General features: G+C 34.1%; 2 protein-coding genes across 12 annotated transcripts; both read left to right on the forward strand.

The window, feature by feature from the left end:
• The first annotated feature begins 2148 nt into the window (after positions 1–2148).
• LOC113861483 (common plant regulatory factor 1-like) lies at positions 2149–8511 on the forward strand. Of its 11 annotated transcripts, none has more exons than XM_027494319.1 (13): positions 2149–2389; positions 4088–4224; positions 4309–4371; positions 5166–5261; positions 5389–5469; positions 5848–5889; positions 5979–6139; positions 6373–6421; positions 6559–6607; positions 7009–7250; positions 7398–7475; positions 7677–7802; positions 7891–8439. In XM_027494319.1, exons 2-13 carry the CDS (start codon positions 4162–4164, stop codon positions 8128–8130), a joined length of 1290 nt encoding a protein of 429 aa, XP_027350120.1. In that variant the 5' UTR covers positions 2149–2389; positions 4088–4161; the 3' UTR covers positions 8131–8439. The 11 variants fall into 11 exon arrangements, with proteins under 11 accessions (XP_027350120.1, XP_027350122.1, XP_027350117.1 ...); XM_027494321.1 differs by having other exon boundaries at positions 2150–2544; positions 7012–7250; positions 7891–8460; XM_027494316.1 differs by having other exon boundaries at positions 2150–2544.
• A 3801-nt stretch (positions 8512–12312) lies between these two features.
• On the forward strand, positions 12313–16722 carry LOC113861799 (putative glucose-6-phosphate 1-epimerase). Its single transcript, XM_027494828.1, has 9 exons — positions 12313–12593; positions 13259–13469; positions 13647–13721; positions 14381–14437; positions 14521–14684; positions 14853–14987; positions 15652–15754; positions 15973–16072; positions 16281–16722. Exons 2-9 carry the CDS (start codon positions 13359–13361, stop codon positions 16487–16489), a joined length of 954 nt encoding a protein of 317 aa, XP_027350629.1. The 5' UTR covers positions 12313–12593; positions 13259–13358; the 3' UTR covers positions 16490–16722.
• The last annotated feature ends 1099 nt before the right edge of the window (positions 16723–17821 follow it).

Consider the following 17821-nt stretch of genomic DNA (forward strand, 5'->3'; position numbering starts at 1 on the left):
TATATATAACATAGGTCGTGAATCATCTTTCATGAAGAACTCTTATGAACATTTTATTACATTGTGAGAAGAGTCGATCTCTACAATGACGGGCGATGATGAACAGATAAATGCCTATTATTTCGAGTAAGAAATGGTGGGTGGTATTTATAAAAACACACTAACATTGAAGTTAACGATAATATCATTTGAGTAATAATGTATGAAAAGTTTGCATATCTAAGATGGAAGGTGGGTTAATGGATTGCATGAAAAATTCCATTAGTAAATTATATAAAGGATTAAAACCAATGGATAGTTATGCACTTCACCTTTTTAAATGCACAAATCCTCTTCAAATGATCACATTGTACATGTTTTATACCTGATCCAAACGCATTGCAACCTTTCTGGCTTGACCTATAGACGTAACTCGGGCTCATACAAATTTGCACCTTGGACCTGACCCGTTGCTACAACCCGACCCGACCGACTTCTCAACCCGGATCCACGTTTGGTTACCATGTGCTTGGCATCGAGAAATTGCGTGCATCGGCTGCATGGGGTAGTGTGGGACACCTGTCGTCACATTAATTTGCATCTTTTTTATTACGAACACATTAGTTTTCATTATAAAAAATGTTTATACTAAATTCATATTCACGCTAGTTAAACAATCTCACAAAATAATAGCAAATGAGCATCACTAAATAATTGAAAATAAGTTATTTTTATCATTATAATTTGAAAATTTAAATAACTGTCGATCGATAATATTAGTTTGGAAAATAAAATAATTTTTTATGATTCTAAAAATTAAATTATTTTGTATTAATAATTTCAAGAACAAATCACCAGTTTTTTCAACAACCAAAATGCATAGGCTCAATCTGGAACCTCCAAACTGACAAAAACTAAAAACAACAGGTGATCCATAGACGTCAGACCAAGCATATGGCTTGGGCATTCATGAGATGAAAATAATAAAAACGATTGACATGACAATTTCATATTACACTAACCTATTATTACAACGTGGATATTCCTAGGAAAACAACGTAAATAAATAAAATTTAAAATAGTTAAATATCATGTCATGTTTTTTAAGATATTATAAAGTAATATTCACAGTGTAACCAATTTTTAACTACAAAGAAGTAGAGCTTATGTTTAATACTTATACTTTTGAAAAAAAAAAAGAGAGTATTTCTCTCTAGCAAGAGGAGGTTTTTCACTTTGAAGTCTGAACTGCCAACCACGCCTTGAAGGTACCCAAAACTCAGAACAGGACCACCCACACCACACCCATGAATCCACCAATGTTACGTCTTCTTAAAACAAAATTAATAATTTTTCAAACATTTAATGTAGAAATTTTAATAAAGAAATAAAATACATAATATTTTCTTTGTTTAATAAAAATTAATAACAAATAATGTTTACAGGGAATCATAAAGCAAAAAAAGGAGATATTTTACACACTAGAAAGGTGAAAAAAAATGTCACTAGTACTACTCGTGACATAAAAAACTGTTACGCTCAAATCATATTAAAAAATGGATACAAAATATATTAGTACACTGGATAACTTTTGCACAAAATCCAAACTCATCATGGAGCATAATTGATAATTTTTTCTTTGCCATATGGATTTATGGATCTTTCATTAGTCAGCACCTCACCATGAGGGAGGAGAATTGCTATGTCTGATTTGTCAAAGAAAGATTAAAAATATATAAGAAATGGGAGTTTTTGGCCATTAACCATAAAAAGACAGCATTGCCACCTCTTAAGTCTTAACTTTCCTTGACATCACAATCTTTAAGAATTGTTTGGCTTAATCATAGGTTAGAGGTAAAGGCTTCAAAAGGGATAAAGAGAAGAGAAAGATCCTAAACATAAACATAAAATATTATGCACCCGAAGGCAAAAAGTAACAAAAATATCAGTAACAGTCCTCCTTACTAGGCGTGACGAAGTTGTGTGTTACATTGTGAGTGGCTACTCGTGGATTCCAAATGACCTATTCAATTTCGTTTAATTTGATTTTAGTGAAATATATTAATAAATAAATAAATTAATCTGAATCTGAAAGGGCACGTAAGGCACATGAAGGTGTGGCTAGGCTGGACCCCTAACACAAGACGCGTAGATCGATTCTCCGAAGAGCACGTGTACGGCTGTGGTGACGTTGGAATAAACAATTGGCCAGCTCAACAACCCCCACACCCCCACACCGTATATACGGTGTAGCTATACGTTGATATTGACATACGACACGTGTATGGTGACGTGGACATCGCCTTGGCGCTCCTTCCTTCTTGTTCATCACCACCACCGCACCACACCCCATTCTGCGTCAAAGCACAGAGCTCTTTCCCTCGGTTTTTTAGAGAGAGAAAATGCAGTGGTCGACCCATCAACCTTAATTGCTTCTCCAAACCTTGATTTTTTTTTAAGGATACTTAAGTTTCGAGGACTGGATTTCCCTTTTTTTTTTTTTTTTTTTTTTTTGGTTTTTTGGGGTTCGTTATTTTGTGACGATAAGAATTGGGTATCTGTCAGGTACGTGAAATTCTGCTGCTTTGTTGGTCGAAAGGTTTGATTTCGAATGCTTTTCATTTTTTGGTTTTATTTGGGGTCTGAGAAAATTGAATGTACGTATGCAAATTTGAAGTTTCATGATCGAGTCCGAGTGAAAGGAGAACAAGTTATCTGCTTCAGTACAGATTTTTGGTTTGTGGATACACCAAACACCTGAAGGATACCGCTAATTTTTTGTTCCTTTTTTTAAAAAAATAATTTATAGCTAATCAAACAGGAGAGTCGGAATTGGGGTTCATTTAGATCTCATTTTGCATCTGGGAATGTTTTGAATTTGTGTGCTTTGTCTGTGTTGATTTGCTTCGGAAAGCGTCTTTTTATTTCACCTCGTTTGTGTCCATTTGGCCCTCATGCTGATTTTGTGAAACTCGATTTCCCGTAGTTGAAGAGGGTCGGGATCGGGCTAAAATCTGTAAAATATTATCTAATGGAGGTTCAGGTAGCTAATTCAGGAGTTTCGTTCGTTTTCTCACCATTCCTTGACCCGTGTGAAAGCGAGAAAATGTTTGGCTTGGAAGGGTATTTTTGTCATTTAGTTACCGGAATGCCTTGTTGCGATGGATTATAGTGTGCTATGCTGTCTGTGTCCTTCCCTTTCCATCCGGCTAGTGGGGTGGTCAAAAGACAGAATTGACCCTCTACCATTCTTTCTTTGACTGGTGTCTATTATATTTATGTCCTCTGGATTGAATTATCGATAGCTTACCACTTACCATAAGTACTGCAGCCTTTTAAACCTTTCTTGAAAGGTATTAGTGAAATCTCACTTTCTTTAAAACAAGGAACCAGAAAAGCTTAACTGTGTTGGCTGTTTCTCTGATGGCCCAGTGGTATCTTGAGGCCCCCCTTTACTTCTGAAGCATTTGCTCTGTCTCTAATTAGTTATGATATGAAATCATGTAAATTCTCGACTTGTGGACTTCTCCTCTTTTTAAATCTACTGACTTGGTTCACTTTGTCAATTCCATTGTGAATTTCTTAGTTATATCAGGATTTTCATTTTAGTAGGTGCTAGATTTGTATGATGGTATGATATACTAACTTGGAAGGTCAAACGGCATAAGTTATTTTGCAATATATGTTGTTTGTGGTTTAATCTATCTGTTGATTAGTAGATTTTAGACTTAGTGAGCTAGATTTCCCTTATTACTGTTATATAGTTGCTAGAACATCTCTAACTCCCTTGATGTAGTCATGATGTGTTTCGTTCCTGCACCCATAGTTAATCCTTTTTAAAAAAAAATAATTTATCAAGCTCTAATTCGAAATTTCTGGGATTGCCCTTCCCCTGTGGCTGTTTCACGTGTTTAACTTTTCTACAGCAGTAAAAACTTCATAATTTTTATTATATAGATATTATGTTATGCTGGTTGCGAAGCACATATAGGATCGTGTTTAGATTTTAAAATATATGAATCCAGGTTTACGAATTTTGTCTTGTCCCTGTGTAACATTTTTTTGTTGATAACAATTAACAGCTATCACTGTTCCCCTGTTAATGCAGTTGAAACATTTTTAAAGAAGTAACAAGGATCCTTCTACAATATTTGACTTGGGGTTTTCCATTTGGAGCTTACAATGGGAAACAATGAAGAAGAGAAATCTACTAAGACTGAAAAGCCTTCTTCACCTGTAGCAATGGTGAGCTCATAAGAGTATATCTGGATGTTGATGCATTTATAAGAAGTTTGAATTTTAATGCTTTTGTACTCATCTTATGAACAGGATCAAACCAATCATACCAACCAGACCAATATTCATGTCTATCCTGATTGGGCAGCCATGCAGGTTAACTACCTTTTTGCTTGGAATTACTTTGTCTGTTAATGACTGAAATATTCAATCCAGTTTCTTGTTAGCTAACTTCAAATTCAAAGCAAACAGATGCTCTCAAATCATAGTAGTTTAAGCCTTGTTACTCACTCCATCAATCCCTTTCACGCCTGATTTAAAAAATCCTGCTGTTTATAATCACTATCTTGTTGGATTGTCAGCTAGCGACTCCACGTTTTTTGAAGATTTTTTAATAACCTTATGTTTTACTGTTGACAAATTGGTGAGCCATTATCTGCATTGCCTCACCTCCACCATTTTTCAAAGTGAAGTGATCTTTGATACATCTTCCTGGGAAAACATCAGCTACCTTCTTTGTAGAAATACCGTTCATGTCTTTCTGTTTTACTTTTTTTTTTTTCCCTTGGTGAAAGCGGTTGTTTATATCCTCTTGTGAATTATGATCATTCTCTCTGGCATATAGTTATTAGAGTGCCATTCCTGTGGTGCATTCATTGTATTACTTATTCTATATTTTGTGGGTTGCTATCAATATTTACACCTAATCAGTATCAAATAGAAATTATGCACTGAATTGTCACTGGTTTTGGTAATCAGTTGGGGTATAATATCTAGGATGTAATGTGCTTTGGCTCTGGGTTGCTTTCCCTTTTAAAAAATGATTGGTTTGGTGGCATGAAACTATTAATTTTTATTATTTCCTTCAAATTGGTTCATCCAACATTTTGAAGCCCATTTGCCCTCTAGGAACTGTTTTCTATGGTTTAAAGTGTTTGCTATATCTTCAGGCATATTATGGGCCAAGAGTCCCCATCCCGCCATACTACAACTCAGCTGTGGCTTCTGGTCACACTCCTCACCCGTACATGTGGCCACCGCAGGTAGTAAGTAATACCTCAATGCATCATATTTTATATTTTGTGATTGCCAATCTTTGTTTATTTTTGCATGTTTTGGTATAAGTCCCAGATGACAGTAATGAATAACTTGCTAACTTCTTGTTTCTTCCAGCCTATGATGCCACCTTATGGGCCCCCTTATGCAGCCATTTATTCACATGGAGGAGTTTATACTCACCCTGCAGTTCCTATGGTAAGCCTACATTCTTGCAATATGCTTTTGTGGCTTAGTGTTTTTAATTGCCTTTTTGTTTTTGGAACTAGTGTTCTTCTCTGGTACATGAATTGGTATATTTATATTGTTGTAAAAATGGAACAATAAGGATCACAGATGTTAAGAATATACAGAGATCTGGTTCTGCTGTTTCAATTGACCTAGGTAATTTAAGAGTTATTTATATCTAGTTGTGTACTTGCATGTCAGCTTTTGTTAACCTATGCATGCTTTGATAAATTTCATGTAATAAAATCCTGATTAAAATGGGCATGAACAAACTTTTCATCGTTTATTAGTATGCTCTTATTGGTAGTAATTTCCCACGTGTTCTTATAAATTATATGTAAAATATAGGGGCCACATCCACATGGTCAAGCAGTTCCATCTTCACCTGCTGTAAGTTTTACTTTCCTACGAGATCAGTTCCAACTCAAGTTGTAGAACGCTATCAATTTATGATTTATTTGAATTGTGTAACAATGCAGGCTGGAACTCCTTTAAGCATAGAGACACCCCCCAAATCATCTGGAAATACTGATCAGGGTTTAATGAAGAAATTGAAGGGGTTTGATGGACTTGCAATGTCAATAGGCAATGGCCATACTGAAAGTGCTGAGCGTGGAGGTGAAACCAGGCTATCCCAAAGGTTTGTGGATTCTTTCTTTGTTATACGAGTATTTTGAGGGACATACATGCTGTATATTTCTCTTTCTTAAATTGGGGGTGGTGGAGGGGGGAAAATCTGTCAACCGATACACTTTATTAGGGTTAAATTCTACCTTCTCTCTCTCTCTCTCTGTGTGTCTGAAAGACTGGTTTATGAGCTGGTTATCGTATCGGAATCTTGTGGATGACTGAGCAATTTAATGATGTGAACAGTGTGGAAACTGAGGGTTCCAGTGATGGAAGCGATGGCAGCACTGCAGGGGTGAGAACATGTTTGCAAGTAGCATTTTTTCCACTTTGTTGGCCATATGCAATTGTTCCACTATAGTCTATTTTTCTCTAAAATGGTTTGACAAAATTGAAACGTTAAAATATGATATCTGCCTATTTTATGCTCAGGCTAATCAAACAAGAAGGAAAAGAAGCCGTGAGGGAACACCAACCACTGGTATGACTCTGTTCTTCACCAAGTGTCACATCTTGATGAACAATAGAGTTGTCCTGGGATCACAACTAGTCGTCTGTTACCTTTACTGTAAACATGATGTCTATCAGTTTATTGAGTTGGGTCTTGATAAATTTAATTCTATTATAATATTTTTGCTCAGTTAGGTGAAATTGTCGAAGTTTTTCACTTTGTCTTCAGTTTGACAATGTAGACTCTAGGGTGGTCTTTTATGTAGATTATAGACATTATACATCGTGGGTCTTGATGTCCTATGTATGCAATTACTAATAAAATGTCTTCATATCCAAAATGCATGATTTATATATATGCAAGCGTCTAAAGCTAGAGCAGGGCTTCAACATAATTTATGTTGATGGTTATTCTTTTCCACACTGTGCAAGCAGATGATGGAGAAGGGAAAACTGAGATACAAGGCAGTCCCATTTCCAAAGAAACTGCAGCTTCTAATAAGATGATGTCAGTTACCCCTGCCAGTGTTGCTGGAAAAGTAGTTGGACCTGTAGTGTCTTCAGGTATGATCACCACGCTGGAGCTGAGAAATCCTTCCAGTGTTCATTCTAAAACAAATACCACGAGTGCCCCACAACCTTGTGCAGTATTGCCTGCAGAAGCTTGGTTACAGGTATGTTCACCATATAATTCATCCTGGCAGTTCGGATCTTATTTAGTGCATGAGATATATGTATAAAACATTTTGTAGTAATATTGCAGTATTCTCATCTTTTGCTACCATTAAAGTAATTCTTGTGGGTATGTTTGGATTCCTTAGAATGAGCGGGAGCTGAAGCGTGAGAGGCGGAAACAATCTAATCGAGAATCTGCCAGAAGATCCAGACTAAGGAAGCAGGTAAAAGTGTTGTAGGTTTCTTCCAAACAATGTAAACCTTTGATCACTTCGTTGGTTGTCAATTTAAAAATCATGATCAGTTTCTTTCCGTATCACACACTTGTACGTATTGCTGTGCATCCAGCCCCCAAGAAAAACAGAAAGTAAAAATTGTATTCAATATAGGCTTGTGACTAATGCTCTTTTTTTCCCACTGTTCAGGCTGAAACTGAAGAACTGGCACGAAAAGTTGAATCCTTGAATGCTGAGAACGTGTCACTGAAATCAGAAATAAATCGACTGACTGAAAGTTCTGAAAAACTGAGGGTTGAAAATGCTACATTAAGGGTACTATTCACATACCATTCCTCAATACGTATATACATTTGATTATGGTACTCAGAATGCTGAGTATTATATTGCTTTTTTGACTCAGGAAAAACTTAAAAACGCTCAATTGGGACAAACACAAGAGATAACTCTGAACTGCATTGACAGCCAGAGGGCTACACCTGTAAGTACAGAAAACTTACTATCAAGAGTTAATAACTCCGGTTCTAATGATAGAACTGAGGAAGATGAGAATGGTTTTTGTGACAAGAAACCAAATTCTGGTGCAAAGCTGCATCAACTACTGGACACAAGTCCTAGAGCTGATGCTGTGGCAGCTGGTTGATACAGAAAACCAGTAATTGCACTGGCTGATCATGTAGTTTTGGCATATTACAAGCCCAAAATTACTTCTAACAGTTTTCAGGGGGATGGATCAGCTGAATTTTAGTATCTAAATCCATCAAAATCAGAACTAATTCATTGCTTGTCAGTTACTTAGGACAAAAACTCTGTATTCTATTAGAATTGACGAAATTGGATGACAAAGTTTGTAAAATGAAGAGAATTTAGAGATTTTAGTTTAGAGAAGGTCGTTGAAGTTACATAAATGGATGTTGGGTGTGTATTAAGACCTTCTAATGGTATTTGATATATAAGTTAGTCTGGCTTATCGTTAGTGCTAGCTATTCTTACTCTTGGGGCTTATGATATGCATGGTTTACATATCCATCTGCACATATTTTATTACGATATCATTGGTTAATTTTGTATTTAGTGGTTGTAATTGAATTTTATTTTTTATAGGGAACTCTCACTTTTGAAAAACAAATCACATGGTTGCCTATTACTTCAGCGACTGAAGTTACGAGCATGGCGTATAAAGTGTAGTTAAATAAAAGTGAAGATAGATTCAATTATAGTACTGTTAATTTTTCCAACCTCATTTACTGGTGAAAAAAGTGAAGATAAAAGGCTGTTTATTTCGGCTTTTAAAAAAGAAGCAATTTAGAAGAATCTGTAAAAATTATATACTTTGTCGACAAAATTTAAAATAATAATTTTAGAAGTTTTACTACAATAAAGTCTTGGGAGGGTAAAATATAAATTTTTTATTCGGTTATAATTGTAAAAAGATTTTAATTTAAAAGGTGGTTATAATTGTAATTTTAATTAAACTATTTAAAATAGTTTTTGAAAAAAAAACTATAAAATATTGTTTTTAGCGTCTGATTTTTTTCCTTCAGTCTCGTCTAAGCAGAGAGCTGAGAAGTGATTCTGAAGAAAAAAAAAATGTTTTTCTTATGAAACAATTTAAAACACGTTTAAAATAAGATTGTAAAAAACTTATCTTTTAGATGTATTTTTAAGGTTAGGTGTAAAAGAAGAATAAATATAAGTTATAGATGGAGATAATTATATATAATGTTTATTAACATTTAAATAATAAAACTGAATTCTCAATGTCCAACTAATTAACTTAGCGTATTACTTGGATTTGGGTAGAAAAATATCTTTTTTTTTTTTTTCCTTCCTTTTTCATATACTTATTAGTTATTACCTCTAGGGCCATAGGGGGAAAAGAAAAGAAACCTGTTTTCCGGTTGTTGGGTCAATGAACGCGGCCCAAGCACAACCCATTAATAATGATTTTACAATTGATGAACAAGAATGGTTCAGCACCAGCCTACAGGCCCGATCTCGGTCCAATTTTTGGAATATTAGTGGGTCAGTTGGACCAGCCCAATGTTCTCGGGTCATGTATGGCGCTCACCATGTGAATCTGATTTCCTTTTCTCATGATTCTTCTATCAGACAAAATTTCCACCTCGGATTTATCTGATTTTTGTAAGCTTTTTCCTAAATTTGGTTTGTTATATTACAACTTTTTGTTCACATTAATCAAGGAAAACTGTGCGAGAAAATTTAAATGGTATGAGAATTTTCTTAATTTTGTTTGTGCTTTGGTTCTAATATACAAATGTACATCGAAAGATGCAAGAAAACAAAAAGTTCATATACAGATGCAGGAAACTCCATATGAAATGTTGCATAGCGTGCACACTTAAAAACAGAGATAATTTTTAAATATAAAGTATTTTTTGTGTAGTATATTTTTAGAAGGCTTTAATAACCAGTACTCTTATAATATTTCTCTTATTATTAACTATATTAAAATTACGATAAAAATACATTAAATTATTTTTAATAAAAAACAAAATTTTCTTCTCAACTAGTGTTCTTATACAACAATAATTAGCGTTCAATTTTTTGAGTAATACTATTAGCGTTTTCCAGCAAACGCTAATCTTTTGACACAAATTATGAGTAAATCCTTACATGACAACGTATCTAATTAGTATTGCTGCTTTTCAGAGCTTACCTACCAACAATAGGAAAGATGACTAATAACTGGAATGCTCTGTTACTTAAGTCCCATCAATGATTCCTATTCAATCCATAAGCCACTTTTAGTATTTAATTATTAATTTTTTAATGTGTGTAAAAAAAATGCATGATAAAATTTATATACATTAAATTCTAATTAAAAATTATAAAATTAATACATTAATAATATTAAATGTTATTTTTATTATGTATTGTGGACATATTAAAGAAAAAGTTTAATTGTAAACATGGGCATAAGTGCATGAACTTGTTGGATTCAGCAACAATTTAATCTTTAGATCTAGACCATGTGCGTTGACCTTGCATAATACTCATTCATTAGGTACCCGTAGAGTACAATCAAGGAATAAATTCATTTAATTGAATTTGACGAAGGTACGTAGGTATGCATGTATTTAGATACATTTCCAGACAAGAGGGGCATATGGGTAAATTTTGATTGAAGTGATCATAAGGTTACCATTGCAAAATATTCAGTTTTTCTGGGAAAACATGTTTGGCAAGCTTACTGATAAACTTTGGATCTAAGCGTTAACTTAAAATCTCATTTAACGATGAATCATGAAGGCTATTACTATATTGTGGTTGGACACTTGGAGGGAGATGGGACATGTTTGGTCGTTGATTAGTGGACATTGAGGATCGGCATGTGTGTGTCAAATGACGGTGCTAATTGGTTATCTACGCCCATTCCTCAACACGTGCAACATCATATCACAACCATCCCTATGACCTTTTAAAGAATTAAGCATTCCACTTCAGCAATGGATGATTCATGCTTAGGAAACATTGAAAATTTATATTTTTTGTCATATAATTGCTAGTATTTTAAAGAACTCTAAATAGAAGATAAAATAAAAATAAGTGCTATTTCATAATAGATAGAAACAATATTTTTAAAAAAAAAACTGAATCAAGTGTGCCTTGAAACTTTGTCTTGCACAGCTGCTACCACTGCCATAGGCTAAAGATGTTTTAACAATATTGACTATTTACATAAAAAAAAAAGACAAATTTGACTATTGATTTTCCGTGCGATTTAATTATTATATATTATTTTTTACTAAGAATCTTCAGGATAAATACAATCGCTAACCCTTAGACCAATTGTGATATAGCCTTCTTCTGTGACGACTTTAGCATTCAAATTCTTAACATGTAGGTTTACAATGACCAATTATTACTGTTTGGTTTTTAAATACAAAAAATAAAACGATGATTTTATAATTAGTAGTATAATTATATTAATTGCAAACACAAACACAATTAACAAACCAAAATCATTTTTTTTCTTTATTTCCCTTTCCCTTTACCCCCAATCTACTGAAAAAGAATCATAACCTGTAATTGCAAAATACCACAAAATGACAATTACACAATAAAATCAGAGATAAATATGCATCAGCAATATAATTTAATAATGAAATACATATAATCTGATGACAATAATGTAAAAGTTTTCTGATTTCAAACGAGACTTTTAACATGGGATGGAAAAGCGGAAGAATTTAAAATTAAAATATCCATGACCATGCGGACAATTTGAATTGGCGAAAATACTGTGGGCTTATTTTATGTTTCACTTCTCAATTGAGCGATCATGATAAGAAAAATAACAATTCAATGACACTGAGTTTTCTTTTGTGGCAACTTAATTTCTTTTGTTGGTCTATCGTTATTATATAATAAAGAAATGGCAATTGTTTCCATGCTAAAAAAGAAAGGGAAAAGAAGACAATTTTAAAGATAAGCCCGGGATTGCGCTGACAAATCCATTTTACACAACTCATGGAGAAAAAAACCATATATGTACGCATGTCCTTAAAATAGTGTGCTGAAGTGATGTGATAGCTGTGTGTTGATTGAAGAGACCAGTTTTACTTTCATTTTCATCTTCTTCAACTATGGGTAACTGTGAATGTTGATTCTCTCGCCACCAGAGTCCAAAGAAAAGGTAGTTTTCACCCTTATACTGTAACGGGTATTTTAAAATTTTGTTGTGGTACATTACATATAATGATAACATAATATTAAAAAATGTTCAATTTTTTTGACGGTTTGTACATGTGTTAATGTACTTCTCGTATCTCCACGTCCTAGATCTCTGCCGCAGCCACCAGACACACACAATTTACAAAAACCGCTTTTTCTTCCTTATCTTCAGCTAATGTAAAATTTTAATCCCACCATCCCACAACATTGCCACCTACCAGTTGCTGTAGTTTTTGGTTTTTCAAATCTTGGGGTGGTTGAAATTTTTAAACTTTTCTTGATTCAATTGCAAGTTTAGTGTTGAATGAATACTTCTAAGAAAAGGGTACCTTTCAACTTTTTAAACACTTCTTCGTCATGCATCTCTGTACTTTTCCCCTTCTCTGGTCTGTTGCAGTTGTTGAATAGGTATTGTTGCTTCGTGTCATTGGATGTGTGAACTTCTGAGCCCATTTGACACATTGCTCTGTCTCCCACTGCTTCTTTTTGCATCCAAGACCTGGTGTCGGTTTACGAATTCCTGATTTTGGATTGTTGGAGTAAGCACACTTACTAGTGCTTGGTAAATGGGACTTGCTTATGTAGTAGTCTCGAGTTTGATGTCATTTCATTGTAATATTTGGTTTTGTTCCCTTATGTTGCATTTTCTTCAAGGAATTATTGTTATTGTTTTTTGGTTATATTCTTAAAGAAAAATTTATTACAGTTGTTATATGTTGGCTATATTTATTTATAATTATTAAGTGTTTGAATCTTTCTGAGTTCGTTCAGTATTTAGTTGTCTTTTTCTGCGGTAAATCAGACAAGTTTCAAGGGGCATATCTAGATGTGTGCCAGGTAGATTGGTATGCAGTTGACAAATGTTCAAAATGTAATATTTCTGTTTTATGCTTTCAGAGATTTTAATGAAGTTTTCTCATGCATTCCTACTTCTTGTTTTTAAAATATGTTAATATGTTTAGGGTTCACTAGATCTGAGTCACGCCAGTGAGGAGAGATTTGGTGAGTTAAATTGGCTGTTGGGAATTTGACTATATCTGAGAAGGCTAATTCACTTCTTTGTTACATTATAGGTTGGATTGGATTCCCCTTCAATTCTGGGCATCAGCATGTACCAAATTTGAGAAGTGTATTAGGGTTAGCTAGGGAAGTAGAGGATCTACACAAATTTGAATGGGGCATTCTGCAGCTGTGTGGGACTATAGAGCAGCAGCTGAAATTACAAAGGACTGGAATGGCATTGATCAAATTGTGCTTCGGACCCCAAGAGGTGCTTCGGCAAGGGTGAGAACTTGGTGATGGTTTAACATTGGATGAATTTTTTATTTTATCATTTATTATAACATCCAATCTCAACCCATGATAAGGAAAACTTGGCTCAGAATGATATTTCTAGTTTAAGTTGAGTATATAATGTAGTTGCTAACTGTATTGTGGTTAACTGTTTTTTCTTGAAATTAGGTAAGCTTACATGGAGCACAGGTCACTTCATGGCGGAATGAGCAGGGGGAAGAACTTCTATTCACAAGCAGCAAGGTATATCTTTTAACTTTGATAAAAAATCATTATATATTTTTTCAAATGATTTGAATTGGTTAGCTGTCAGTGCTGATCAGGAAAATCTATGTCAACATTTCATAATCCTGCTTTCAGAAATGAGTTCATGTTGGGCTAAACTGCATAATATTGCAGATGGTATGTAAAGGTCATTGGCTTCAATGATCTATAAATTTAAAAAGAGTTCAGATGTTGGTGAAACATAACATTCTATTTTGCTCATCATCATATCGATACAAGGAGAAAAGAAGGAAGAAAGGGTGAATTGATCAATATTGCACTTTTTTTCGGTGGGGTGGGGTGGGGTGGGGTGGGTGTGAATTCACTCATTTAACCAATGGCTAGCAGCTATGTCGTGATTTTGTGCTCTTATCATATTGACAAATATAGCAATTGTTTCAGTAAAAAACATGTGGCATTGAACCGCTGGAGTGGAATACTGGTTTGGTGAAAACTCTGATGGGATATCCTATTTGCTAACTGTTGATGTTGATTTATAACAAAAAGAGTGGCTGCCTTTTTGGTACTTTGGTTCACAGAGAATGATTTTGTAGAAATATAGAACTTCACCCATTTGAATATGCGAAGAGGCAAGTGGTCATAACTCACTCCTTTGTCTTATTTCCAATTGATTGTAGGCAATTCTCAAGGCTCCAAAAGCAGTACGAGGAGGAATTCCTGTATGTTTTCCACAGGTAAATTACTGCTTTGTATGTTATATTTTCAATAAATTCTAAAATACATAATTCACATATTGTAGACTAAATTTGTTTAACAGTTTGGAAACTCTGGATCGCTGGAGCTGCATGGTTTTGCAAGAAATAGAATTTGGGCAATTGATGATAATCCTCCTCCTCTGACTGCAAATGATTCCGCTGGGAGGTCCTTCATTGATCTGCTACTGAAATCATCCGAAGAAGATATCAAGTGCTGGCCACATAGGTATAAATCTGAATGCCATAAAACCATAGCTCATGAATTATGATTCACTTGGTTTATTAGCATTGTGTGATAGTATCACAGCTGATGTGTGCACTTGATATTTCTTTGTCCTATGTTTGAAAGTAAATTTCATGCAGTAGTAAGCTAACAATTGCCTAATTGTACCAGCTTTGAATTCCGTCTTCGGGTTTCTCTTACGACAGATGGGGACCTGACTTTGATATCCAGAGTCAGGAATATAAATGGCAAGCCATTTAGTTTCTCATTCGCTTATCACACTTACTTATTGGTTTCTGACATTAGGTACGGCTAATTCTTTCATGTACTTGTCCTTCATTCACTTTTCAGAGGATGGGGGATGATGTCCAACCCTCTTTTTTCTTTTACATTATAAATTGACTGCTGGAACACTTAACAAAGGTTCTGTAGTTAAAATTTTATTTTAACACCAACCACACTTCCTTCTTCAGAATTTATTGGAGACAACTTATTGGTTTATTGTTCTGAATTGTGTATTTTCTGCATATATCATACATTTAAGTGAATTGTTTGCTGGAAGGCTTTTAAATTTTGGGATTTAAAATTTAATCAGGTCAGAGAGGACTTTTTTCTTCTTTAGAATATACTGTAGACTAATATATGGTCTAATCATTTGACACTAGCGTGGATGCCTAAAAATACGGTGGATTGTTCTCTGAATACTGTTAGTACTGAAATTATAAGGTCTACTCAGGTCAGTTATAGTGAAACATGAAGCAGGTAATTAGTTATAATTGAAGTCCAAAGTTTTTACAGGCCCAATAGAGTTTGTAAGCTTTTGAAGCAAGCCACTGTTTGAACTGCTTGTTGTCTATTTGCATAGTTTATTTAATACTTTTATCATTGAGCTATTTCTCTTTATTTTTTTAGAACAAGGAATTTTCTTTTAAGATTGGTAGTTAGAACTCACATTGACAATGTTGTCCAGTGAGATAAGAATTGAAGGTCTGGAGACACTTGATTACCTAGACAACCTTTTCCACAAAGAACGATTTACAGAACAAGGAGATGCAATAACATTTGAATCTGAGGTGAATCCCTCTGGGTTATATTCATGTTTAGAACATATGCAAATTTACAGTTCCATTATGCAATTTAAGCTTTTACTTCTGGCTGAGGTAACTATAGTACAGTATTCCTCCTAGCCTATGCAGTTTTATCAATCACATATTTTCACTAAAGTCTTCTGTTTTTGATATACTGGTTACGAATAAAGCGGTATTCAAAATTTAACCTTTCTTGTTGGCAGGTGGATCGAGTTTATCTTAGCTCTCCAGATATAATTGCTGTTCTGGATCATGAGAGGAAGCGGACATTTGTCATACGAAAGGACGGTCTCCCTGATGTTGGTAAGCTATTTAGTTGTTAAAAGTGATTCAGACACATAGAACAGAAGGAGCAAGACACTTGCACTATTATGTGTGCCTAGTTCCTGCAATCAATGATACCAGCAACACTAATTTTGTAATTCAACTCGAATATGGATATAAATTGTTATAAGAAAATTTGTGCAGTCCTTTTCATCTGTAGTTTTATGGTGTTTTCCTCAATGTGCAGCTGTGTGGAATCCATGGGAGAAGAAATCAAAGTCGATGGTGGACTTCGGTGATGAGGAGTACAAACAGATGCTTTGTGTTGATGGGGCAGTAATAGAGAAACCTGTGAACTTGAAGCCAGGAGAAGAATGGACAGGGCGGCTGCAGCTCTCGGTTGTGCCATCGAGTTTTTGCAGTGAGCGTCTGGGTCTTGAGAGAAGTGGTCTTTGAGGAATTGTACAAAGTCTTATCAATAAATGGTCTCAGTTTCTGTAGCACTAAGTTGTAGAAATAGTGCACTTTAGGAGTATCAGGTTTTTTGGTGTGATCTTAGGCTAGAAGTAGTGCTTTTAGAAAAGCCTATGTTTTTGTGAGAATGGCTTTTAATTTTCAGTTCATTTATATATATTTTGTGAAATTTTGGAGGTAATGACTATACTTGCATCCACAAATTACCAAAAAAAGGAGGTCCAAAACTTGGCCCCGTCCTGTGCCTGTGTTCAACTATGCCGGATTGTTAATTGGTTCAGTTCTGCTATTGATTCTCCATCATAATGCCTTGGCTTATTGCACAGATTTCATGATGTTTGATGGTACGGTTAATTCAGACTTTCTTATTGCACTCTGCCATTAGTGCTTGGAAGTCCAATTTGTAACATATATGACTAACTTTTCGTGAGAGAAATGAGCGACTAAAGAATGATCACCTGGTTATTTTGGAGAGAGATTTAGCAATACGTTTCTTATTATAAGTGAATTTTACGTGTCATTCGTTAAATAAACAATAGAGTTTACATGATTTAACAAGTTTACATTTGTTCTATTCAATAGTAAAGTGTTAAAAAAGGTGTGAAAAAAACGTCCTAACATTTCTTTTGCTTTGCAACATAGCCTAAACTAACCATTAGAGAGAAGGTTGGTCCCTCATCCTCTGGCTTTAAAGGTTGAAGTTGCAAGAGTTAAGATGTCTTATTCATTAATTTTATATATTATTGCATAGTGATTTCATTTTTCATATCATCAAGGCAATCATGTTTATTCATAAATTCTTTCACATGACATTCATTACATTTTTAAAAACCTTATACATTAAAAGATTTTTCATTATTATATTTATAATAAACTTAAAACTTTTTGATTATCAACATTCGGGTTATTTTCATTTGTAAAATTAGATATTTTTAGCAAAAAAAAAATTATAAATTGATTGTATATAATTTGATCATAAATGCTAAAATTATGTAAAAAAAATTGTGCAACATTAACAATTTTTCACACTTCAATATTCAAATGTTTAAAATGAAACCACAATTTTAAAATTAATCAGTAATAACCTCTTTTTTTTTTATATATCAATGATCATTATAAATATCTATGAAGTTATAATCAACCCAAAACTAATAAGGACTGCATTTTTAAAATTATTCTCAATTGTTTATTTATTTAATAAATTTAATCAGATTAAGTTATATAAAAACAAAACCAGTGTTTAATAGTTAGACAACAGCGAGAATTCAAGAAATGTTAAGACTTTTAGTATTAATTGAAGGCAATTTACGAAAT

This window comes from Abrus precatorius, unplaced genomic scaffold (genome assembly GCF_003935025.1).
Source record: "Abrus precatorius isolate BTA unplaced genomic scaffold, Abrus_2018 Scaffold3, whole genome shotgun sequence".
Taxonomy (NCBI): Eukaryota; Viridiplantae; Streptophyta; class Magnoliopsida; order Fabales; family Fabaceae; genus Abrus; species Abrus precatorius.

Excerpts from the sequence above, each read along its gene's own strand:
- LOC113861483 (XM_027494319.1), top strand. The coding sequence starts at position 4,162 with ATGGGAAACAATGAAGAAGAGAAATCTACTAAGACTGAAAAGCCTTCT. Across the intron at positions 4,372-5,165 it reads CTGATTGGGCAGCCATGCAG|GCATATTATGGGCCAAGAGT; the intron begins GTTAACTACCTT and ends CTATATCTTCAG. Across the intron at positions 5,262-5,388 it reads ACATGTGGCCACCGCAGGTA|CCTATGATGCCACCTTATGG; the intron begins GTAAGTAATACC and ends TGTTTCTTCCAG.
- LOC113861799 (XM_027494828.1), top strand. The coding sequence starts at position 13,359 with ATGGGGCATTCTGCAGCTGTGTGGGACTATAGAGCAGCAGCTGAAATT. Across the intron at positions 13,470-13,646 it reads CAAGAGGTGCTTCGGCAAGG|GTAAGCTTACATGGAGCACA; the intron begins GTGAGAACTTGG and ends TCTTGAAATTAG. Across the intron at positions 15,755-15,972 it reads CAATAACATTTGAATCTGAG|GTGGATCGAGTTTATCTTAG; the intron begins GTGAATCCCTCT and ends TCTTGTTGGCAG.